The sequence below is a fragment of the Poecile atricapillus genome, chromosome 3 (assembly GCF_030490865.1).
Source record: "Poecile atricapillus isolate bPoeAtr1 chromosome 3, bPoeAtr1.hap1, whole genome shotgun sequence".
NCBI lineage: Eukaryota > Metazoa > Chordata > Aves > Passeriformes > Paridae > Poecile > Poecile atricapillus.
This window is the reverse complement of record NC_081251.1, coordinates 19,027,132-19,052,739: the sequence shown is the minus strand read 5'-3', so window position 1 is coordinate 19,052,739 and position 25,608 is coordinate 19,027,132. Positions and strand designations below refer to the sequence as shown.

General features: G+C 37.0%; 1 protein-coding gene across 4 annotated transcripts in view; it reads right to left on the bottom strand.

The window, feature by feature from the left end:
- MYT1L (myelin transcription factor 1 like) overlaps positions 1-25,608 on the bottom strand; it is a 127,814-nt gene that overhangs the window by 23,896 nt on the left and 78,310 nt on the right. For all 4 annotated transcript variants that reach the window (XM_058835117.1, XM_058835116.1, XM_058835113.1 and 1 more), the window contains exons 14-16: positions 7,349-7,411; positions 2,578-2,661; positions 986-1,207 (exon numbers count right to left, since the gene is read on the bottom strand). In XM_058835117.1, coding sequence (XP_058691100.1) covers positions 986-1,207; positions 2,578-2,661; positions 7,349-7,411 — 369 coding nt within the window. The remainder of the gene's footprint in view (positions 1-985; positions 1,208-2,577; positions 2,662-7,348; positions 7,412-25,608) is intronic.

Below are 25,608 nucleotides of genomic sequence, written 5' to 3'. Positions count from 1 at the left end.
TAAGGATAAGGCTTCTGAGTGAAGCTGTAAAGGATTTTCAAAGAATCAAAGGAAATAGTTACAGGCAAGAGAAAGAAGTACACTTTTCACCTCTGTATCTAGAACTGACTACAAAACAAGATCAAATTGGTTTAGCTAACTAAAGGGTACAGAAGTTCAACTGAGGTCTGCCTGGAGAGGGTGACAAATTAGAGAGATCAACTTGACATATTTGAAGTAATAGAGTTCTATATTAGAGATTATATAATAAGAAATTTCCTCTGACATTGTAGTCATTTTCAGGCCTAGATTCCCAGGCAGAGCTCAAAAAAATTCTCATTTCTTCATAGTCTGATATCTAAAATGGCAGCAAGTTTTTTCCCTAATAGACTGGACACTTTCTACTCCTTTTACAAGGTATAAAAAATGTTATCACAGAAGCTCTCTTATTTTTGCCAAGTTTATGAAAAATCAAGCTTTGTATTTCTTTTGTCAAATATTTACATTCCATTAGTTTTCAACAAACATTTTCATTACCAAATATATGTAGAACAAAAGTACTTTGCTTTTATGGAACTCTTTCATTATATTCTTCAGTTCTGTGCTCTCATGTTTGAGAATCAAGAATGTGTATGACATCTCTGAAAATAAGGTGGACTCAGATACATCTTACAATGCCTACCCCAAGGTAATTTGTCCAGAAAAAACAATAAATTTGTAAATAAATTTTAAAAAAAATTGTCATTATAAAACTCACAGTTATTGTCATGCATGATTTTCCCTCTAAATTTTTCTGTATATTATGGGTTCAAATGCAGGTCTGCATCTGCATTAGTAAAAATGTGCATCTGGATTTCCAGTTACTGACAAATACATGTAAGCAGACTATTTTTTAATGTAACAATGAAGTTCAAAAGGAACAGAGAAATGCCATGACAACAAGCTGTATTTTAAATCTGATTTAAATAATAAACATAAGTGAAAAACGTAAGTCATAGTTACTCACCTACGATGAGTAAGAAAACTACCACTGACATGTCCTGAGCCATCACATCCTGGTGTTGGACATGACATTCCTTCCGTCTTCACTGACTTCCAAGAGAACTGTGAGCCATTTAGGTATCCATCCTTTTGCCTTTTGGCAGCAAGTGGACACCCTGATGCACTGCGATGGGATGCGTATTTTCCAGTTATATGACCCTGACCATCACAGCCAGGAACTGGACATCTGTATAGCAGATAGATGAGATAAACTTTATTGTCTTGCCATTATATACCTGGTAGCCTCTACAGCAAAGTCAAAATAAACCTCACATGAAAAGGAAAGAATAACCCTACACTGTAGTCACAGAAGTAGTCAAGATACTCTGTAGTGGGTAAAATTACAAGTAGAACATTACAATTTGAAGAAAAAAAAAGTTCTTTGGTAAATTCTAAGGAGGCTAGCCAGTAGATACAGTCACAGCTGTTGACATTATGTAATTCCAACTAAAGGACTGAGATATGTATTCTAATTGCAGGTGTTTATCACAGTAAATATCACAGTGGAATTACAATATTTGCTACTGAGTTCTGATCAGCAACAAAATTTCCCATAAAACCTTTATAAGCATAAAATACTGCTTAGTTTAATCCTTGGTATATTTTATTTATAGGTATGAAATCCAAAGAAGACTTGTCTGAAGTCATGAAAAAGTCATGTATACAGAGCTAGTTATGACATGATCAGAGCAGCTAATTAGAAATGCTGAGCTCCTTTAACCACTCTTTGAATAGGGGTGATGATATGAAACTATGTGCTACAGCCCAGAGACCAATGAAGGCAGTTCTGTATTCATCTGACGGTTTTCCTTACTTGGGAATCTCCCCATACATTTTCTCTGTATATTGCCCTGTATACTCTATACTAAAAACCAAATAACTAAGGTTAGAAGGAACAGGTTAGAATCTTCAAAGTGAAATGTTTAAATAAAATTATGTGTGTTTTTTTGTCTTTTTCAATGTATTTCTATGTAACACATATCTAAACTAAAGGCCAGTTACTTCACTGTTCGTGAACTAAAATATTCTTGCAACTCTCCACTGAGAATCTGGTCCTGAATGATCTAAGAAGTCACTAAATCGACCCAGTTCAGTGGCCACTGATATCAGAGTGCCTTGCAAGAAGAAACCAAGACCCATAGGCAGGCATTTGTTTCTCTTGCAAACTGCATGAACAATCAGATTTGTTGCAACAGTCTCATACACACACTCAATTTTCTAGTCCCATAACTACTTTTATTTAGCACGTATGGTTTGCCTGTAGTATTCAAACATGTTTAAGGGTAATTTAGGAGATAAAGATCTAAGTGATTTTTTAATATCATGTGAAAATGAAGAATTTTTAACTATTTCTAAATTACAGATGATTGTATCCTTGGCTGATGCCGTATCCTCTGCTGAAACAATCAGCACAGATACTAGATTTGCTCATAGAAATCAATGTGGTCATCTTCCCTTGGATAACTATCACAGAATAACATTATGCCTTAAAAAAACCTGAAGATATATAAGACCTTATAAAACATACAAAGGCCCTTTGACAATGTTTGTTCTCACCTAATTGGCTCTTGGTCTTCTTTGTCTTCCTTGCTTTGTGCTATCCTGATTCCACTTTTCTTTGCTCGTGGACAGCCTGAAAGACTGTGTGAAAGAAAACATTTTAGAATGCAGCTTCTCATTCTTGGGCACACTTTACAGGAATACACTTTCTATCAGAGAAACTGGCAAAATAGGCAATCCTATCCAGTTCCTACAATCAAATCTCAGGTGGGTTAAATAAGAAGAGCTGCAACAGCCGGCACAAGGCGGGATGTGCGCGTGGGTCTGTGATGCAGGACAGGACTGCTGGCACTGTGCAGATCAAACACACAGGAACTCCCCAAGGAGTCAGGGAAGGCAGCTCTTAAACCCTTTGCCTGGCAATTCCTTCAGCTGACTCAGTAGCAGCACTGGCATCTTTAAAAGGAGTAGAAGTCAATGCTTCAGGGCTGAGAAACATTATGTCCTCTATGTCTGAGAAGGTTGGAAGAATAGAAAAAACAGGAGCAGCTCTTCACAGGACTAAAGATTTCTCTCAGGAGCACATTAGTAACATTATCAAACCTGCCCAAACATCACATAACAATTCTATAGAATGATTGAATAAAAATGTGAGAGAGCTCAGAGCTTTCAATGCCTTCCAGAGAAGGGGTTCAGGTGCTCAGAATTCACCCAGACATAAAGATTTGGTAGAGACAAAGTTATATGTTAGGCTAACCAATGTTACATGTAACTAAAGACTGAGAATGTTGTTTTCAACTACACAAGCTCATATGAAGAATTAATTATTGAAACCACTTAGTAAACTTGACAATGACCTTAACAGTTTTTCAAATATTTTTTTAGGTAGTTGATATCTGAGGATACAAGTATGGTTACCAAAAAAATCATGCTTGGTCCTCTATTTAAATGTTATTTCCATCTTAACTATCCACATTAAAAAAAGAAATCCACTAGTAGAACACCTTCAAGTGTTGACATGAGAAAGAATTGTCATCAAAGAAAAAATTCCCTAGAGAAAGAAACAAAATAGAAGATTAAATTTTTGTTTTCAGCATGAGGAAAGGTACTCTACTACATGCAGAGTGTTCTGTAGATCCTGTCTTTGCTAGGAAGAGACAGAAAGAGTGGTAACAAAATTTTCAGTTATTTTGTCTTGTCAAAACCAGTGAGGACTGAGGGGAGGAAGCACAGAAAAAGGTAATGCAATCACAGACAGAATTCTGCCTTAGAAAATGAAAAACAGACCAGAGTTTACATGCTGCAAAGTCATAAATACGTCAATTAAAGAAAGGGAGGCATGCTGGCATACGATATTGGACATAGTACATTATTTAGAAACTTTTAGTGAGATGTCATGGCTACACCTACAGTATTAAATAGAAAGGACCTAGAACTGTTGCTTTGACCCAAGACCAGAAAGTTCAGATTTGTACAGCTAAGCTCTCTGTCTCTGCAAAGCAGGACAGCTACACCCATATTGTTTATAAACAATGATCTGGACCCACACTGAGTCTCAAATCTTATCTTAGAACTGCCTGGGAGACTTTTAGTGGCCCAGGGTCAGTGTCATGCCAGGGGTCGTCAGCATTAGTGGAATAGGTATTTGCATTCTGATACATGGACCTATGCCCTCATCCCATTTCATTTTCTATTTTAAATATAACCAACCATTTTCCTTTAGAAAGCGAACTATTTATTCCAGCTTGTGTAGTGGACACCAAAGGACCATAGTTCCTTGTGTACAAACTAAATCTGAGAAAGCCTCTGCCAATTAAGAACAGTTTTCTTCAAAAATAATAATGTTGTCTGTAAGAAGGAAGTAGGAGGAAGAGAGTCTGAGGGATACAGAATAAGAGGAAGCTGGCTCTGAGGCAGGGGAACAGCTCAGGAACAGGCTGGTTCACTGCCTGTCAGGCAACCTGGTCTGCAGAAAGTGAAGGGGAGGGGACAGGAGTTAAAGATACCCCTCCTTTATCTCTGAGAGTAGTTCTACTCACTGTGTGAGAATAATCAGAATTTGCATCTGAAAACTAAACAGTTAATAGGAATTCCTCAGAAAGCAGTACTTTTTTTAGTAGGTGTACAGATGGGTATGCTTGTAGATGATGACATTTCCGTAACAAAATCTGAACAAAGAATTTCTGCTGTGGCTAATGATTTAAGGCTTTCTACATATTATATCAATTTAATTGTCACCTACTTATTGGTGTTTTGGTGCATCATCTCTCTGGATCTTTCTATTCTGGTACTCTGATTTATTAGAAAATCCTAAGACCTTTCAGGTCCTCTAAACAGACATTTCCAACAGTTTCTGAGGCTGCGATTAATTCATTTTTCCTCTGACAGTGGATCCATTGAGAAAACATATGCCAAGGATGAGCCTTTGTTTTAACTCTTTTGTCCTGTAATACCCAAAGTTATTACAAGATAAACATATTACTTCATTTTCCCTAGGACTTTAATTCCTCATATATGAAGACAAAAGACAAAGAGGGAAATTCAACAGCAGTGTACAGTGCTCTAACTTCTTGTATCAATTGAAGGGCTGTGTGGAACTGCAGAGTTGAATCTGCCTCATGTATGCCTGCTGTTGAGCAGCCATTTTAAATACCAGTGATACCCAGCAGCCATTTAGGAGAGAAGTCTGTCATTCCTTTCCTTCTGAAACTGAGAGGGTTATAACTGATGGTGTCAAATACAAACAAAAATGCTAACTCAGATGCAGGCAGAGCTAAATGCTAATTTTCAGCCTGGGAATTAGAAAGCCCAACTGACAACATGCTGTGGAGTCTTCCATGCTTAACAGCTCCAGATTTAGGCTACTGGTTTGCTGCCCTTTGAAAGCATTCATTTTGCCAGCCTTCCCACCTCAGAAACGGCCTTGACAGATATCATGATCTGAACAGGGTAAGGCTGGCTCTGTGTAAATGTGACAGGTCTCCTGAGGACATCTGTGGATTTAAGCAAAGAAAATGTTACTTCGCTGACTACGTGTCAGTGCTTCTGTGCCTGCAGGCAGCCGATGACATGGGGTTGCCAGAGGACTTTTTGGAAGAGAAATGAAGCAGTTATGTGGTCAATATAGACATGGTGGCATTTCAAAAGGCTGCATGTGCTAAATTCCAATGGACTGGGCAAATTCCAGATATGTTTCTTTTGTAGAACAACTTTTTATATCTTTATATGTAGTTGATTATGCTGCACAATCAAATAAAAACTTGGTTCAGAAGTCATCTGCAAAAATACAAGAATATAAGAATTTACAGACAAAAGTAGTTAACACCATTCAGTTCATGGTCCAGTCATTTTGTGGCTAGGAGACAATACACAAGGAAAAGGTTTAAAAAACGTATCAATATTCAATGTTTCTCCCCTACCAACCTTGCCAGCTTTTAGGTCTCTTGTTAGTAACACTTTTCTTCTGTATCTTCACTCTCCCACCTGCTTCTGGTTAAATAGATGATCAAACACATAAATAGCTTCCCTGAAGTTGGGGTAGAGTTATAACAAGCATAATGCTGGTAGTGTGGTAGCTGATAAATTTACATATAATTAAATATAGCTCTAAATTTGGCCTTAAATTCCTCCGAAAGCATGATTAAATCTCCTGCATCATGTAAGAGTTTTTAAAATAGTTATAGCTTCCTCTTTATAATATTATTTGTACTTTTGATTTTTAACATTGCATTATAGAAATTGATATTGTGATCTCTCATTTTCACAGCATGTAAAATATGGCATGTTCCCAATCTCTTTATTTATGTTTTAACTTTGACCTGTTAGCTGCTTTAGTGGGAAAACATTTAAACTGTGAATTTGTGTACTGACTAGTTATAGCCAATTGTAAAACTGCAGGGACTTGGTGAAGAAAGCAAATATCCACTCAACAGTACTAGTCTGCATGGAGTAAAAAGTCTTTACTAACACAAGAGTGGTAGACTATACTATTATTCACTATTATTCTTTGATTGAACACTGGATACATATTTACAAAATATGGCACAACCCTTCTCTACTGATTTAGTTCTTAAATAGCCACAGGGGAGTTACTAATTACACAGCATTTATACCATTACCTCTACAATGTAATTGATCAATATCCTAATTAGTGAGTAAGAAGCATTCTTTGGCCCTTGGTAAAGTTATAGTTAAGACAGCTTTCATCCATAAATTTATTTTTCCTTTCTTCTGGTTTGATGTAGTACATAGTGTTGCAATTTAAGAACAAGCTAAACTTTTTTCTGAAATGTACTAACAAGACTGGTGCATATTAGATGAAAGAGGTACTTTTTCCCTCTGATTAAAGCTGATAAGGCTTCATCTGGGAGAGGAGATAAAGAACAGGGTCCAATTTTGCATTTCAAGGAATATGGAAAGAGTCTGAAAGAGATGCCATGAACATTTAGGAAATACAGTTTGTGGGGAAAAGATCCAGGAGTAGGATTTGAGTCCAAACTGTGAAGAGTTAAGATGTTCAGAATGTAAAGCAACACAAACATAAATGCTGAATTGCTTCCTCAGGCTACTAGAGAAGGCAGAGAAAGTGAATTTATTTTGTATAAAGATTTTGTTAGATATTAGAAAAAATATTCCTACTGATTTGTGTAGTGAGTCATGCTGAAGCTGAGAAATGATATTCATTAGTGGTTAATATCAGTTAGACCAATGTATGTCTGTGCAGCACTCAATCCTACTTCAGTATTCAGAGGGTGAAGTTAGGTCAGTTGAGCCACCTTCCAGCTCTGCAGTTATTTAATCTAAATAACAAAACCTTGTCTTTACATACCTTCGATGAGAAGCATAATTTCCAGTAATATGCCCAGAGCCATCACACCCAGGGGTGGGACACCTAGAATAACAATGGAAGATACACCCAGCAGTTACTGACAGGAAAGATATAAGTACCCATTCAAAGATATTAATTTGCTCAGTCCTTGTTTCCTCAGGTGCCAGCCTTTGGGACCCCTAACCATTGCTAAACCTGACCTTAATTCCACACCAGGGACAAACATAGCTTTTCCATTCATAAAGTGTTTTTGTTTGCTAATGAGCTGGCCACTCCAATACTTTCTGGATATCTCAAGTACTGGCAGATTTGTGGAGATTTCCCAGGAATCCAACATCCCTACACCACCAGGAATGAATAGGGTTAACAGCAAATGGACTATCCCCATGATGTATGCGTAGGCAATGGCTAATATTGAGGTGAGGACTTTTCTTTTCCACTGGAGCTATTGCTCTAATCCTACTGCACAGTGTCATGAGGTCGCACCATGAAGAGACCCCTTCACCTCTCCATGAAGCAAAGGAAATGCCTAAGAAAAAGGAAGTGTGTAGACAGGGAAGTAATGCTGGCCTCTTGCAGAGATATGGTAACCCACCCAAACAGTCCCAAACAGCAGCTACAGCACCAGACAGAAATGGTAAAGCCCTCAGTGGAATTTCTAATAGGGGAACAACATTAGAGCCATCAGAGAAAATGGATGGTTTTTTTTACATTGCAAAGATGATTGCGATCATCACAGAAAAAAACTACATTATAATGCTAAGTAAAGTCATTAGCTGGTATTTGAACTGCTATACTAAATCACAGAAAAGACAAATAATTAATTTGTATGCATTTTACTGAACAGACAAATGAATTCCAAAAAGTCACTTTTCTTGAGCCAGAGTTTTGAATTTTAGCCATGCTATTTAAAGCTTCATTTGGAGACAGCATTCAAATTCAAAAAAGCTTGCTCACAAATTCAGATGTTGCATTCTAAAACATCAGATTTCCATAACACTGCATTTTTTCACTATTTGAATCAGGAGTTTATGAAGATTTTGGCTTTCATCCTTTAGTCACATGTGTGCTTTCTTCAAAGTTGGTCCATACTGGTAAGCTTTTAATTCACAAGGTTCCTACAGAGACTCGAACATTTCTTAAAATCAGTAATTAAGCAATGCAGTCTTCAGTCCTGTGCAGTTATCATGTTCCATTAATCTGAATTTTAGCTGTTTTAAGCTAGTAAGCATTACCTATTTCTGAGGAGCTCAGCAGCGCCAGACTTCAAACATGATTATCGCTACCTTGAAAGATATAAATTAACCTGGAATGTATTCAAAGAAGTTCCCATATAATCTTCATCTGGACCAGTTCACTTCTTCTATAGAAAACATCAAAATATGGTAGCAGTTCTCAGATGTTAGCTGGTAAAACTTATACCAGCTAACTACATATAAAGTAACATATACTAATATATGTTACTATATATACACTATGTTACTTTTATATACATATACTAACACTATAACACTGAGGCTTCTCTTCTCCATCCCGAACAGGCTGTGCACTTTGAACAAGAAATCTAAACAATGTGCTAAGAGACAATTATCCCTCTCTCTTGTTTGTCTTTTCACAGGACCAAATATATGGCTATGATCTTGCATGAAAGGTGTATATTAAGGTGGCTCTTAAAGACCAACATACAGGTTGACATCACACATCAATTTTTCTGCTTATAGAAAGATAAAGCCCATAATTTCTGCACAGATCCTTCTGATACCAATTAGGTAAAACCACGATCCTTGATAAAGGAGTATCTCAAGTCTGTATGCCTCTTGCCCTTCATTCTTTATTGTGGTTGCACATAGCTAGCATAAACGTTGGTTATTTCTTTAAAAAATCAGTGGTCAGAGCATCTAATATGAAGGGTCTTATCATTTAAATACTCTATATCTATGTATGTTTAATTTTAGGGAAATGTTTTGAGATCTACAGAGAGAAAATCTCTTGCTTCATGAGCTTTTTATTTTCATGCTAGGTAGCTTCAGTGGTCTCCAATGCCTATTTCCACCAAGACTAGCTGCGTCACTGAAGCCTGACTAAAGCCTCTAATGTGCTGAATCATAAGATATGGGGATAAGCATTAATTAAAGGAATTGACTACATTTTGGCTTTACATGTCCATGGCATGTAAACGAATAAAGGAGAACCTGGGGCTATGGGACTACTATTCTGCAGTCTGTCTGGGGTACTACAAGAATTTCTTCTTTATGACCCTGTGATTTGAAGCCACCATTCTCCTCTCCAGACTTTCTATCCTTTTGAGGATAAGCTATTAGCAAAACCAAAAAATGTTTTTTCTCGTCTTTTCCAAGACTTTTTGTTACAGGGAGCATGATTAATAGTGTCTTATAAAGGATTTATAAGAAGCACCAGTATATCCCATCCATCAGTCTTAAAATAAGACCATTGCACCTCAACCATCTGGACAGTCTTGCACAATTCAAAAAAATACCTTATTTCTGTGTCATTAAAAATAAAAATAAGCAACCAAAGCTAAAGAAGAAATAATCCTACTGTAAATTGAATTATCTTCAGAAACAATTTTGTGCAGTTCATATGAGTTTAAAAATGTACTTTTGACTAAACCAGATGAGAGATTTATGTTGGCAAGGATTTCAGAAAGACCTTTCAAATTTTGATTTTGGTGCTATAATATTTGTTTTTAAATCTCATAAGTTTATATTTACCTTCATGTAACAGATGAAATGAGATTTTAGTGCAGTTGGTAAAAACATTTTAAAACTCCGGAATGCTTATATTTCTTCTGTTTCCATTCTATGGGAAATGCTCTTAACAGGGTGACACAGAGGATGCAGATATGCAGCAGTTTGTTACAATTTTGAAACTATTACAATATTTACTTGCTGTTGTAAACAGATAAGGAGACAACCCCAAGTCCTTGTACTATTAGAATTGGGAGTCTGTATTTTCCAAATGTCTGAGCATATGTAGGGCTTGCATATACCTTACAACCTTGCTATGATTTACTACCTATGCACATATGACTTAATCATATGTACAAACAGCAACACCAGAAAAATGTATGCACTGCTTGTAGAGGCAGGTGATGTGAAACCCTCTGAAAATGACTATCAGAGTATGTGGGAAAAGAGAGCTGCAGTTTTCCTTGCTTACTGCAAGTAAATCTGATTTGGCAGGATTAAAAACTCATTTGTAGAATTTACATAATAGCTTATTGTAGCACAAGAAATACTTTAGTACTGTAATGAGGGAGGTGACAAGAGGAACTGACTCTGTGAAGAGTGAAGTTCAGGACATAGAATAGTAGCACTTGACTACAAATTCAGGGCATCCAGCAAAAGAAAGAGCTTGTCAGGGAAGGGGAATGCAGTTAGCAGTGCCTTGATGTCCCATTCATTTCACAGATCATCCCAGAGAAGCATTTTTGGGAAAATCAGCAGAATCAGGAAGCAGGGCAGGCAGCAGAACAGCAACAGCTGTGGCAGCTGGATTCAGTATTTGGCTTAGATTCAATAGCAGGAGAAAAAAGTCTGAGAGTTAAATTGAGAAGAATACACTTAAGCCCTGCTACTGATTTTTCACTAGGGAAAGAACGAAGGTGTGCAGCAATTAAACTTCTGTCAGCTTGAAGAACTCAGGGAGGTTCCTAGGACTGGGAAGGAAATGGATGCAATGCCCAAATCAGCTCTGTGAGGGGTTTTCCTAATGCCAGTGGTTAAGTCTTGTTGAAACCTCAGCTCACAAGACCCCCCAGCTCTCAGCAGCATAGGGCACTACAAATAAGACCCATAATTAAACCTATATTCTTAAGCTTTTATTTAAATCTACAGGAGCAAGATAAGCTTACATGTAATGTACAAAGATTTTCAGCTTTACTAGCATGAGAACAAATAGGATTTTGCACAAAGTGTGAAGACAGAACTGCAATATTTTTTTCCTCATTATTGTGTATGACTTAGATTGACTTACTTGAAATTATTTTAAAACATAGATTAGATTCAGAACATAGTGGTAAGACAAAGACATAAAAAACTTCTTCAACATTTTCATTTTTGTGCGGGGGATATTGGCTCCAATGAAAAGGAATTAAACCATCAATTTCTCTCCCATTGGCCAATTGCAATGGTTTCCTACAAAATACCTTTCATGACCTGTCATTAGGAAGCTGCTGGATCAGCACAAAAGACTGATGGTACCTTTACTGTTTTGTTTACAACACTTAGTATCTTCTATGCTGTGCATCCAATCTTCCCTTGTGAATGCATGTATCAATAATACAGTCTATCAGAGAGACTATCCTACAAAGCACAAATTGACTATTTAAAGCAGAAGTAGCTAGCAAAAGAAAAATCATATTGAATTCAACAGGGGAATAAATGGGAAAATTGTGCAAAAATTCCAAATGCTTCTCCATAATGTTCCACATGGCAAAAGCACTGGGATTAATAGAAAATTATATTTTCCCCATAGTTTTATTTTGACCATGCTGTCAATCTCTATAGTAGAGGTGTGATTTTCTATTGAAGATTCAGAAAGGCGAGAAAAATATAATTGTTTCCTGTGGGATTTTTTTCATAGCAGGATGCAGAATTTTTTATTGTCTGGTGGTTTCCATCTATTTGAGATTCTGTTTTATTTGACTGAATCACCAGGAATGGAATTCATAGGTTGGGTGGCTGGAAGACAGACACAATAATACTTGCATTTCTGGTTTTTTTTCTGAGGATCTGAGAGTACTTTAAAAACATTACTGGATAAAATTTTACAATACTGCTTTTGAAAAGGGAAGGATTTGGCAGAGCAAAATTGGACAATAAAGAGTCTAAATTACTTCACACAGAAGAGGAAAATATGCCAGAAATACAGATTCTTATTCACTGCTCTGTTTGCAGCTAAAAAGCTGTATGTCTTCTGAAACTGCATATAGATTCATAAACAAATTATTGTGGTTTGTTGCTATTTTTTTTTCTAGTGAAGCAGTCCCAAAACAAAAGGTTACAAAAGTAAAATTATAAAGAAATTGTGTTGGCAATTCCCTGAATTGAATATGTGAGAAAGGAGAAAAAAAGGAGTGGGCAAGAAAGCGAAAGGATGAGAAGAAACTCTGTCAAATTAAAAACTGGATTTTCTGTGGAGTATAGTAGGCTTATTGAGTGTCTATTCTTTAACGAATTTGAAGGCTTGTTAAAAACTACAGGTTTGCAGCTCTTGATGCTTTTCAATTAGCTGAGAGGCCAAAAGAGAGAAAAAAAACTTTTCTCCAGTTCCTTCCTATGCCAGTCACCACTAACCTGCAGGAAGCACTCCCAGGTGAGAAACAAGATCATGAACAGAGCTGTGCGGTCCCCAGTACAGATTTTTGGCCACAGGTGTGTCAGTAAAAGCCAGGGTTGTGGTTGTTACGAAAACACCTCTTTAGCAGGAACTGGACAGATAGCAGCAGCTCTTTTTGCCTTTACTCTTTTGAGTAGTCAGAGCAATGCCTCCCAGCCATTACTGTTCTAGCTCTGTGAAAGCAATCTGGATATGCAAATCTGTCAAAATCTTATTTTCAGTCACAGGTATTTTGGTTGATTGTCAAGCTCTAATTAAGAATGTGAAGTGGGAATGTTTCTGATTCTTTTTCTCGTCATGACACTGAAAAGCTGTTGTCTGTTCTAATTCCAGTAGGAACACAGATATTTTCAATTTTAATCCTGTGGTTTTTTATTCTCTATTTTTTACCACAGCATTTGATTTCTGAATTCCAGTGATGATTCTTTTGATATCTAGACCAAAACCGTCTACCTACATAATCTATCTATGAATTTACAAAGAAAAACAGTTTTGCTAGGATGGATTTATTTTCTCTTAATTTTCCTCAGAGAGGTGCCATATCTACATACTTCTATTTCACTCCTTACATTTTCTTTCCTGGTGCCTTTCAACATGTTTTCAATCTGCTATCATTTTCCTGCAGTGAAGCAAGAACCTCCATTTGCTTTTGCCCCACAGTTTGCTTTCCATCCATATTTCTCTCCAGTACTTCTCTGCTGCATTCTACTCTCTCATTTCCCCAGTCCTTTCCTTCTTGTCTCTTCTTCCATCTTTAACATTTTCTCTCTCTCCTTTTGCTTCTTTTTTTCTCTGTTCTCTTTGGCTGATGCCCTCAATCTCTGTTCCTCCCTCATCCTTCTTCCTTTCATGATCTCTAATAACATTGAAGTCAATGTTTCTTTCTTCTTTCCTCTTTGTTGTTTTTTCCCATTATCTTTTCTTTCATCACCCTTGTTGTCCTCCTGTTCTTTTCTCCCAACTGATTTTATCATTCCTGCCATCTGCATTGTTTGTGGTCCTCTCGCACTGCTGAAATAACTGGGTACATATTCTGCCCTTGTGTCAGAAGAGAAAGTGCTGTGTGTGAAACCTTAATACAGAATTTATCAGCTGTCAAGACTCAGTGACTCATTTTAAGTATCTTGCCCTCTTTTTTTTTTTTTTTTAATTGAAGTCCTTGCAAGCTTTATCACTGGCTTCAAAAGCAGCAGAGCCAGGCTAACACTGGGCACTGCTGGAAATTGCATTCAGAGCTTATTTGAGCTCATTTGAATTGGTTCAAGAGGCAACATAAACTCTATGGGACAGTCATGCAGATAATGAATATTTCAGGAGATTTTACTTCTCTGGTTTCATGTTCAAGGCTAAACTTCTATTGCAATCCTCACAAATTACCTATAATGACTGTCCAAAGTCAGAACTCTACAAATATCAAAGTTTCATAAAGATGCATTGTAATAAAAAAAAAATTAAAGAAGTTAAACTTATTCATGTGTTAAATTATTTCCTTCTATTTGTTCTAGCTAGAAGGAGTATTTAAGCACAGAAATTTAGTTTTAGCAAAAGTGCTAAATATCACTTTTCCACATGTAAAATACTACTAGCATTTCTCACATCAGTAGCACAGAATGCTACTGATATGACAGGTCTCACTGAAGGCAATAAGGAAATTTAAATGCCAAACCCACAACAGATATAAAGGAAGAGGATTTTGAGAAATGACAAGAGCCAGCAAAACCAAAGAATTATGGTGGAAAAATAAATGGGTGAATTTTAAATAAATAAATAAATAAATAAATTCTTGTCAGGGTTTTTTTTTGGCATTGGATCCAATGCAATTCCAGTGGGAGTGGGCAGGAGATCTAGACAAGGATCCCTCTTGGTGGGGCATTACTGAGCCCTCTCAGAAGACACTGAGAGAAGTACAGATTGGATATTGGAAAGAAGTGTAGAATGGAAAGATTTGTTGTTCCCACTTTCACTGTACAGTGTTTCTATCCATGAAGGAACAATGCCAGGCCTATGGAGCTAGTCCAGGCATGAGACTAAAATAATTTTGGCTCAGAGGCTTCATGGAGTAACTTCAGTGTCTTTCATCTCTGCAGAGTTACTCTGTCTCTTTGCCCCTAGAAATCCCCAGCAACTGAATGGTTCTGAACTGGGGCGTGTTGACTGCATACTCCTCTCCTCAGGTACAATTTAATTAATTCCCTGATTTTCTGCATGTACTATTTTTTGTGTTTTTAGCTGCTGCTATTATCTGTATTGCCTTCCTGTATTTTTTGAACTGTGTGGGGGTGAGAAAGAACATGATATGTTTTTTAATTACACTGAAATCCATTCTCCTATAAGCAGCCTAAAATGCATCATGCTGGCACATGAAATATTGCCGTGCACTCAAATGCACAGATACACACAATGAGTTTAAATTAATTATATTGCTTCAGAAAAAATATTCCTGTGCTTTCCATTACCACCTCTGCATTCTGCCTCTTTTGCTACCAGTCAGGACTTCCCAGCAGCAAGTGCCATGACGTGCTGCCTGCTGTTCTCACATCTAGCATCAGCACATAACCCCTTATCATGCCAGTTGCCAAAGGCAGGGTATGTGCCTAATGTGAAATAGCTTCTGTGCACTACCCAGGGGGTGATCTGTGCTCAGAAGCTGCCAGGGGGAAGCTGTGAATCAGTTCTCCCCCTGGGCACCTTGCCCACACTTTCTGTCCTGCCAGCATTGCCTGCCTTGGAGGCAGCACCGGGCAGCTGCAGATCCCCTCCCCACAGCAGAGAGCACTTCCTGGCACCAGGGATGAATCAGTTCCAACATATGCAAATTCAAATGTTCATTTCCAAACAGCTCAGCCTTTGGAAAAAAGCTTCATTTGTATGTGAAGGAATAACATAAAATGATGGAGTCACAGAGAAAAAAGCAGAAGATAGCCTTAAGAGAACATGCCCTACAACTAGGAACAAAGCCATGCAGATTCTCTTGCCTCCTAATAGCATTGCTGTAAGCCTGTGCTCAAAAAATAAATCTGAGTCAAAAACCCACATGGGCTTTTTTCAGTAAATTTACGTGGACACATTTGTCTCTAAAGAAGAATGTCCCATTCCTGGTTGGAATCCCTATTACTATGGGAACCACTAAGCCTCTCAGGAATATCTGCCACTCTGACACTGCACAGCAAAATTGGATCAGGTTTGCAGAATAGCCAGTGACACGATTTCTAGAGCTCTCTGCATGTGACAATGGGTCCAAGTGAAGCACTTGAAGACAGTAACATAGGTATAGCATTTGGTATTCTCCACCTTGAAAGGAATCTTCAAAAGTACCTAATTAACTTTTGTGTTTATGATGAAATTGGGAGTTTTAGCTCAAAATTAAATTAGAATCAGGCTGAACATCGAGTACTTTGATAATTCACTCTTTAAACTAGGTAATTTTTTCCCCATAAGAAATGTACACTATAGTCAGTAACCTGCTGGTTACCTTGAACACCTTAAAATTATCAATAGAGTAATTATTGAATTTTCATCTCTATGCTGCTGCCTCTCTCATGCTCTGCTCTTTTGTGCTTTGTATATCTTGTCCTAGGTGAAGCAATTAACAAAGGATTTGATGAGCACTGCAGTGTGACCTTGAAGCTGTCACTTCCTGTGAGTTTCCTGGAGGTTTGGAATGACTTCAAAATCTATGAATCTGAAATATTTAAAAAGGTTAGCATCACAACAAGGAATGCTGAGAAAAGCTATCAGATTAGGATTGCTAAAAGCGGAGGAAAAAAAGATTACCAGCTTTCATGTAGTCTGTGGCCTTAACAATCCACTGAAGCTTTTGGTAAGAGATTGGGCACAAGCCAACATTAGCCATTCCTTAGCTATTCTATTTATCTGTTTCTTGTTCAACTTGTGCATGCACAAACAACAAAGAGAAGGATTCTACAGATCACAATAAAGGATCAAATTGGATCAAATGTATGGGGGGGTGGGGAAGGCTGAGTGCGAAGGATGGGAAGAAGAACAGCATAGAGAAAGTCCAATTTATATGTCCTTCAAAATAGGGGATCTAACATAAGTATGAAAGACCAAGCTTAAAAAATATGTCTAGACCTATGTAATAAAGAAAGAAGCAAGAGTCCTGCCTCTAATGCGAATTCTCTCAACCTAGCATTATGGCAGAGCCATAAATCAATAAGATTGTAAACATCTGTGAGTTCCCTGGGAAATATATCCTGGGAAGCATGAGAGCTAAGATGTTTGCAAAAAAATCCCAAGCCCATTAAAGTAATCCAAGTGACAAAAAATGTAATGGGCTGGGATTTTCAGCTTTTTTCTTACAGTCCTGTTCCAAAAGAGCAATTAAAAAGATGATTTTCAGTGCACATTTGGAAAGATAAGGTAAAAATAATAGTTTGATGTAAAATGTTTAGGTGACTAATTGCATCTTAAGGCTGAGAGTGGTTTTGCTCCACACACAGCCACTGCATTGTGCTCATCAGTAACCTTGAGAAGGGCTATTGTAGCATGAAGTTCCATACACTGGATGGACTTTTACATGTTTTCTCTGGAAACATGTATCACCCAGTAACAGGGACAGGCTAACATTTGGATAATGGGTGCAAAGTCAAGACAGATAAAGCAAACCTAGACAGATAAAGCAGAGATACTACTTTCTATTTTGGGGTGAAGCGTCTATAGCAAGTGAGCAAAATACTCCAGTTTTTATTTGATGAAAACAAGCAGCTTTTTCCCTCTAGGCCTAAAAACATTTGTCAGAAGCCTAAGTGAAGAAATATGAAAATACCGAGTGTGAATTATATCAGACTGTGAGAGGCAGTCTGGTCTAGTAAGAAGGCTAATGAACAGTGCAGCTAAGGGAAATCCAGTTTTGTTACTGATTTTTTGTGTGACTTTATACCGATTCATGAAACCCTCTCGGACTTGCTCTAATTTTTCATGTGGCTGACTTTAGACTCATGCTCCACACTGAGTGCTAACTTATCTCAGACATGCAGTAAGCATATTTAATTCATACTGAAGGGAAAAATCCCTAGTGAGAGTCTAGTTATGAGCCAGTCTGCAAGGAGGACAGTTGGATATTACCACAGCTATGCCCATCCCTATGAGTATTCCATCCTACTGCCTCGAGGTACACTCTGCTGGTAGACACTAGCCAGACAAACCAGATGTAATGAACTAACACTTAGGAAGATACAATTTTCTTCCCAGCACTCTCAGAACCACAAACAGTAAGGTGCAGGTTTGCACTGCTACAAGACATTGCCAGATGGTTTTGGGCCTGAAGAACTTGATATCCAAGACTGAGGAAGTTAGGTTGCTCATTCTTGTGAAAAAAATTGTAATAAAAAAGGGAATTTTACTGCTGTCTACGAATACCTAACAGGTTGGTGTGGTGAAGGCATGCCAGAAGTTTTCTCAGAGCAGAACAGTTGAAGGACAGCCAATACAGGTATAAAGTTTAGCATGGGAAAGTCACTTTATTAAAAATGAAAAAAAGAAAACCAACCAAACATCAGTTTGGTCAAACACTGGAATAGTTGTGGGAACTCTAACCTTGGCAATACTCACAACTTAACTGGACAAGGTCCTGAGCAATGTATTCCCACTGGACTTGTTCTGAGCAGGAGCTTAGACTAGATAACATTTGGATACCCCTGGCTACATGGTTTTATAATTCTTTAATGCATCTTAAAAGCTGTTGCAGAGATAATACTGTTTGGCTTCCTATTGGCAGTACAGATGCAGCCTTTATTTAGAGATTCTATTCCTTTCTCTATTCCTTAGAGACTCTATTTTTCCTTGATTCAAGTCCCTTCTGGATTGTTCAAGTTTCAACCATCTGCAAATTTAGCTGTATAGTTTTAAATATTCAAAATATTTGTGTATTTCTTTGTATTTGAATATCTTCTTCTTAACAACTGAAAGTGATAATTTTGAATTCCATCTTGCAGAGTTAATGAATGTTCAGAAATTCTCAGTGAGGTGATCACAACATCCTGATCAGTGAGAGGGACTGTGTGCCCGAGATAATACTTTCAGCTTCTACTCTGGGCATCCATCTGCCTCTGCTTTGGAGTTTCCTGCTCCCCCTGAAAGGATGCTGCAGCTGTCTGGGTAGCAGTCAAAGAAACAGAGCTTTTAGTACAGTATTCAATAACCTGAAACTGGTGTCATTTCACCCTAACCTGTCAGAGTGGATGAGGCAGTTTGCACATTATGAGAACAAAGGAGATATCCCTTCAGTGAGGGCAAAAAAACTCTGATAAGACCATTAGAACTGTTTCAAGCTAAATTCTTCATTTTTCTGTTAGTGTCTGAGACTGTATTGAACAGCACTTAAGTAATAATTCCAGCTCCATACAAATGTTCCAAGGTATCATTAAGTAGAGCACTTGAGAATAAATTGTGCATTTCATTGTCGTGGGATATGCTCTCATGTCTTTTCTCACGTTGGCCTCCTTACTTTCTTCTCAAAGTAAAAAAGGCAGAAAGTCCATGCTTTTGTATGATTTCCCCTTCTGTAACTCCCATAGGGCAAGGCAGTGCGAGCTTGGTTTATACTGTAAACATCTCATGAAAGAGCTACATCAGGTTTGCAGTCTGAGAGCTGCAGGAATAGTTTCCCAAGCAGCTGCACAGTGCAGGGAGGCTGGAGGCTCCAGCCAGGGATAAAATGCTCAGGCTCTGTTGTACCTCAGGGCTCACAGCTCCCATGCACCGCAGAAGTAGAAATGTACCTCTCAGTGAGAGGCTAACTTTGCCTTACATGACTTTAACTAGAAGGTTTCCCTCTGATTTTTTCAAAGCAATACACTTCTTTTCCAAAGCCACCTCCTGTTTTAGTGTGCTTATAGTCAAATAACCCTGAGCATGTATTTACTGCTCCTTACTCTGATTTCTGACTTGGTTAGTGTTGTTACAGACCTTGTCTAAACTTTGATTAATACTTTTCTTTTTCCAGGCTAGTGAGGAAGAACCATAACTTTCTATTATCACAGCGAATGTTTACATCTTCTAGTCAAACCCTACCAAAATATTTTTTAAGAAATCACTATCCTTGCAACCATTCCTGCTAAATAAAAGCCCCTTGCCAAGGAATTGGAAGAATATTGCTTGGGGCAGGAACCTAGCTGCAACACAAATTCTCTGTTTTGATTAGCTCAGAGGTTGGGATCCTCAGCTATACATGACATGGAAGAAGAACATCTTATTAACCTTCTTGCATGAAGTAGAGACAGGTACAATTCTACTCAGCACCCATTGAGACATAGGAAAACCACTAATTTCAACATGAATATGGGATCACAGGAAGGTCAACTATGGAATAAGTTATCCAGCAAACTACATCTTACAGAAATGTCTCCCATAAATTGCTACTACCCAGCACTTAACATAGTTGTCAACTGTATCTCTTGCACAGAACTCAATCCATTGGCAGTGTCTTTAAAAACAGCCAATTTCACCTTTACATGGTGAGAGAAGTTTGTGAGAAAAATCACCCCTTAGATAAGTATCATATTCATTACATTTACTTTACCTTTAAATAAAAGTATCTTCATTGACATGAACAGATAAAAAGAAATGTTTCTTAGCTTTTAAGACAATCCCACTACCTTTTGAATTTTAAGATAGAATAAAAGTATTTTTGAGATAGTTCTTGATTATTTAAGACCTTTATATGAAGATATAAACACATGTGCTCTGTGGTACATTAACATTCACGAGAATTTTGCAAAAATTGCAGATATGTGGTGCTGATGTGTTTACTTATTACAATTTGTGAATCAGCAGAATTTATTCTGCCTTCAGTAGAGTTAACACAAAAATTTGTAAAAATGAAATTAAAATCAGTTAAATTATTAAACATAGTATACTGGATAATAGTTTTGCATACAAACTTTGAAGAAAATTACTTCTCATTTGCATCGAATATCAGTAATTTTTAATTTACAAAGGTTTATTTTGTCAAATAGAATTCCAACAAAAATTAAGAACTTCCTTACCAATACTTGAATAATTAAAATTTAAAAATCCGCTTTTGTTTAAAAACAAATAGTGATAGGACCCTGTCCATGACAATATCAACCTGAAACTTGTTTTGTCAAGTGGAAAAAGTGCAAACTCTACATGGACTTTGGCTTTGTAATATTGTTCTCACTCCATTAAAAACATGCTACTTAGGGAAAGCTTTTCAAAGTTGCAGAACATAATTTTGGATCCAAAGCTGGCTAAAGACAGTGGGAGGTGTTCTATTGACACAGCTGCCCAGGGATTCTGTGGATGCCCCATCCCTGGAGCTATTTAAAGCCAGCTTGGATGGTTTTGAGAAACCTGGTCTAGCGGAAGGTGCTCCTGCCCATGGCAGAGGGGTTGGAACTAGATGATCTTTAAAGTCTGTTCCAGCCCAAACCTTTCTGTGATTCTATGATTCTATTACTTAAAGAGATTTTGGATTAGGTCTCAGTAAAGAATTAGAACCATTAAAGGAAGTGAATTTTCTGTGAATGGGAATGTTGAGGACTAAACCATAGTTGGTTTAAAAAAGTAAAGAAAAAAATTCTTAATAATTTCATTGTTTCAGATTCTTCACACTCAAGTCACAAAAGTTGTATTTGGTGTTATTCAAAAGCAAGGCCCTTGCCCCTCCTTCATTATACCTATACTTATAGAAAATACTTACGCTTTCCTGACAGATGTTGCTTGATTAGTGCATCAGAAGAAAACAAACCACCACCTACAATGGTTCCTGGAGAAGCCTTGAGGAGAAACCCATGATCTATCATTTTTAAAAATTATTCAGTCATTTTCATACAAATTTTTATGATTTCCCTAGGATTCTATAATTTTTTTACTCTTATTCATAGGGAACAAAACCAGTGATTTTTCTCTGCAGTATCCAGCGTATCTCTACAGTGTCTAGCACAACCAACATTTACAACTTTTAAATTAAAACTTATTTGTGAAATGCCCAGCAGTTTCTGAATGCACTCCCCATTAAACAAGAATTCTGGGATGTAAAAGAAAATAATACAAATGTTTTTAAGAAATAATGATTTTTTTGTTTGTTGTTCTTTACTTATTGTCTGACATCATGTTTGATTCATTACTGAAATAGGGACTCCAATCATAGAGTCAAAACTGAATGTTTCTTACGTATTAAACTCTGAATGCAACATTCAGTAGATTGCATTTAATGCAGGGTCATTTTATTTCTTTTAGCTATGATCAGTTTATACAAGAAAACAAAAAACTCCTAAGCTCATAGTTTTACTGGTAAAAGAGTAAGTTGTGATTTTGTAATTCTTCTTTTGAGTACTTTTGGTGCCAGAAAAGTAAGTGCCAAACTGGCCTAGAAAAAAATAGTTCTCTACCTGTAAAAAAGAAAATCAAATCTATGACTTGGTTTTCTTATAAACTGCATCTGTATGTTTTGATTCTTTTCTTATTTAATATAGAAGAAAAATGCTTAGGTATGCAATCTCTTCTGAATAAATTACAGTTCTTTTAATTGATCATATACTTTCATAATGACTTTTTATTTGCAGTCTGAAAATTTGGAAACTAGGTTCTGTTCATCTTGCTGTATTGTAAACTCTGAAACCTGAAGAAGGCATTTTAAGTATCACTCTGACTGACTCCTTTACAGCTCATTATTTGAATGAAACTGTGTCATTATTATAACTCTGGAAACTACATCTTAAATACAATTTATTCAGATTCATTTTTTGAACAGTTGGTCTTTTTTTACCTACAGTCCAAAAAATAATACCTAATTATAGTAATGTGCTTATACTTCAGTCCTCCTCTGCCTCCTTATTACAGAAAATATATACTGCTGTAGCTGAGTACAGTGCAACCACAGTCAAGCATACAAAAATAATTAATGATGGCCAGTGGTAAAATACTCCTCAAAATTTAAGGTTGTTTCATACAACTGAGGCCATGCTGAAAGAGCACAGTGTTGTTATCTGTGGAAGGAGAGAAATCAACAGACTTTGAAGCAGTGGAAATTCTGTGTGTGTTAGGGTAGAAGAGCAGTTTTTACATGCAGATGAGAAAATGTAAATTCCACTAACTGGGAATACAAAAATATTTTAAAAAAATATTAAGATGAGGTGTTTATGAGGGATATGGGATATTTTAGAGAGATAAAACATTGATATAGATACCATAGGGCTGCAAAAAATGTGTGCCACATAAAGTCCCAATAGCACTGAGATAAAAGTAAAGGGATGAACTTAACTGCATGGCAAAATCAGATGTTACTGTGCAGATACAGACACCACATAATCAAGTTAGCAACTGGCCATTTTAAGAAACCAAATAATGCAAGGAATTTTGTAACTTCAAAAAATTTAAATAAGGCAATCAAACATGAATGCTAACCCAAGAGAGTAGCTGAGGGCATCTGCCCAGATCATCACTGTTGTATCTTAGCGTAACTCTTCCAAAGGCAGCGGAGCTACGCTAATTTACACCAACTGAGGATCTGGACAATCATGTTTAGGACTTCAAGTGACAAAATTACTTTTATTTTGGGGTATATATTAAAGGGTTTTGGCAAGTCTGACCAAACACAGAAAGTGAAAAACACTGCATTTTTAATTCCCCTTTTAGCAACTGTATAGTTTATGCGACTTCCCATGGGGATTGCCTCAGCACTTGGGATATACCACAGCATCATGTTGCAGATCTTTGCAGATCTGGATGGAATGAGCAATTGGTTATGATCTGTTGATTTGAAGCAAAAATGATCAACACCACAATGGGAGTCTGCACAATTACCAAATTGTGCCAAAGAAAAGACCCTTGAATTGATTACAAGCAAATGCCAGGCTGAATGAGATTAATTATGTAGAACAAGTTCAATGACAAAGAAGTATGACCAAACCCAAGGAAGACAGAGGCAACTGTACAAATGGAAAAACTCCAAGACAAGAAGGCCTTAGAGAGATTCATTGGGCATATTAACATAGCTAAACAAATTCATTTATAATTAATCACATTTAAGTGCTCCTCTCAGAATAGTTGCTTAGAAACTGCACAGTATGGCACTAGAATGACTGACAAGAGAAAAGTTTCGAAAATTAAAATAAACCATTAAACAAACATTCACACTGAAATATTTGGTGATTAGTGAAGAGCTAGGAACTAAGGAGCATATCTTCAAAACTGCCTAAGTTGTTATTGCAGACACTGAATTCCAATTTCAAAGTTAGGCATATAGAAGTTGCAGGGATGTGGATGCCCACCACTTACATTCCTTCTGAAAACAAAGTTTGAGCTCTTTAAGTCGTACAGGTTGCTTTGAAAAAATTACTCTAATTCAGTGACTGTTCATCTGAATTGAGACTATTTTGGTAATAACTGAGTGGTAAATGGTTTTAAATACTGATTCAAATCCAAACAGTAAAAAAATACAAGCTGCTGTTATCTTTTGTTTTGAATAATTAAGTACACAAAGAAACGGGCCATGAACTGTTTGGCTGTTGTAGATACCACTATGCAAAGGAAGCCTCTCATTTCAGAGCATTTAATAGTATTGACAACTTACTAAGGCCCTGATTCTGCAAGGTGCTTCATGCAAACAATTTCATGCCTGCATGGAACATTTCACAGCATCAGAGATACTGATATGCAGATGGCTTTTAAGGAGCTTTTTAGAGTACATGCTTTTAAGACTACCTCTGAGTAATGAAAACAATGATGAAGGGTCTTATGTAAACAAAACTCAAGTGTTTTCCATTTCAGAGACAAAAGTTGACAAACTTAAGTGAGAAAAATGGAATGACTCAACCTTACCAGAGTCTGAATGAGTTATTCTAACAGAGAAAAAAGCCCAGCCACTTCCATATGTAAAACTTATTGCGACTACAGAGATGAGGTTGCTGCAGATGATGGGTTTCTATACAAAGGACATTATCATAACACCACACAACATGAGGTTGGAAATGCTAGGTATAACCTACAGTGCCCATTTGAGTATTGAGAAGTGCAGGAACAGAGCCCAAGGTGTTCTGTTCTGGCCAGGCATGCATGCTGCCATCAAAGATAAGGTATCCAAGTGGAAATCTGCAATAAATACAGGAAACAAAAATGCAAAAAAAACCCACTGAAACCACATAAGATTCCTAATTTCACTTGGCCCAAGGATTGTTGAGCAAAATGGGAAAGATTATTCCTTATAGGTGAACTAATAATTAGGGATCTATGTTCCTTGGTTTTGTTTTTAATCATTTACATTAGACTAGCACACTAACTTGCAATTTAAGAACACATCAAAAACTACAGTTTGTTCAGGTTTTTTTTTTTACCACAACATTGCAGATAAATTAATAAAACACTATAATTTACAAATGGCTCACTTAAGCACTTTTTAGCATTTCTCTACATACATCACATCTGGTCCTTGCAATTACATTTCCTATACAAAAGTTAGCTAAAGCATCAAGGAATTTTAAAAAGTGTCTGCAGATTCAAAGGATATAAAATTAGCATCAAAGGAGTATTTCAACTTAACATAAGATTACTTACTAGGCTCAACAACCTTAGTATTCAAGAAAAACTGTAATGACAACTTCTATTAAGTTTCCATGTAGAAAAAAAAAAGACATAAACAACAGGAGTAAAAAGGTGATAATAGGAATGGAAATGGTTACTGCTGTTGCAACAAAGAGTAATTTTCTAGGATAAAAGTGAGTGAAAACTATATAATGGGTCTCAGTCTTGCTGCATCCTTATAGGAGGATAGATGTTTTCTCAACTGGAAAAGGGAAGGGGAAGATGGGAAAGGGAAGGCAAGGAAAGGAAAGGGATAATACTTGTTTGCAGATGAAACAACAAATGCACATCCAGGAACTGAACATCAGAAACACCTCAAGTGGAAAACACAGGAT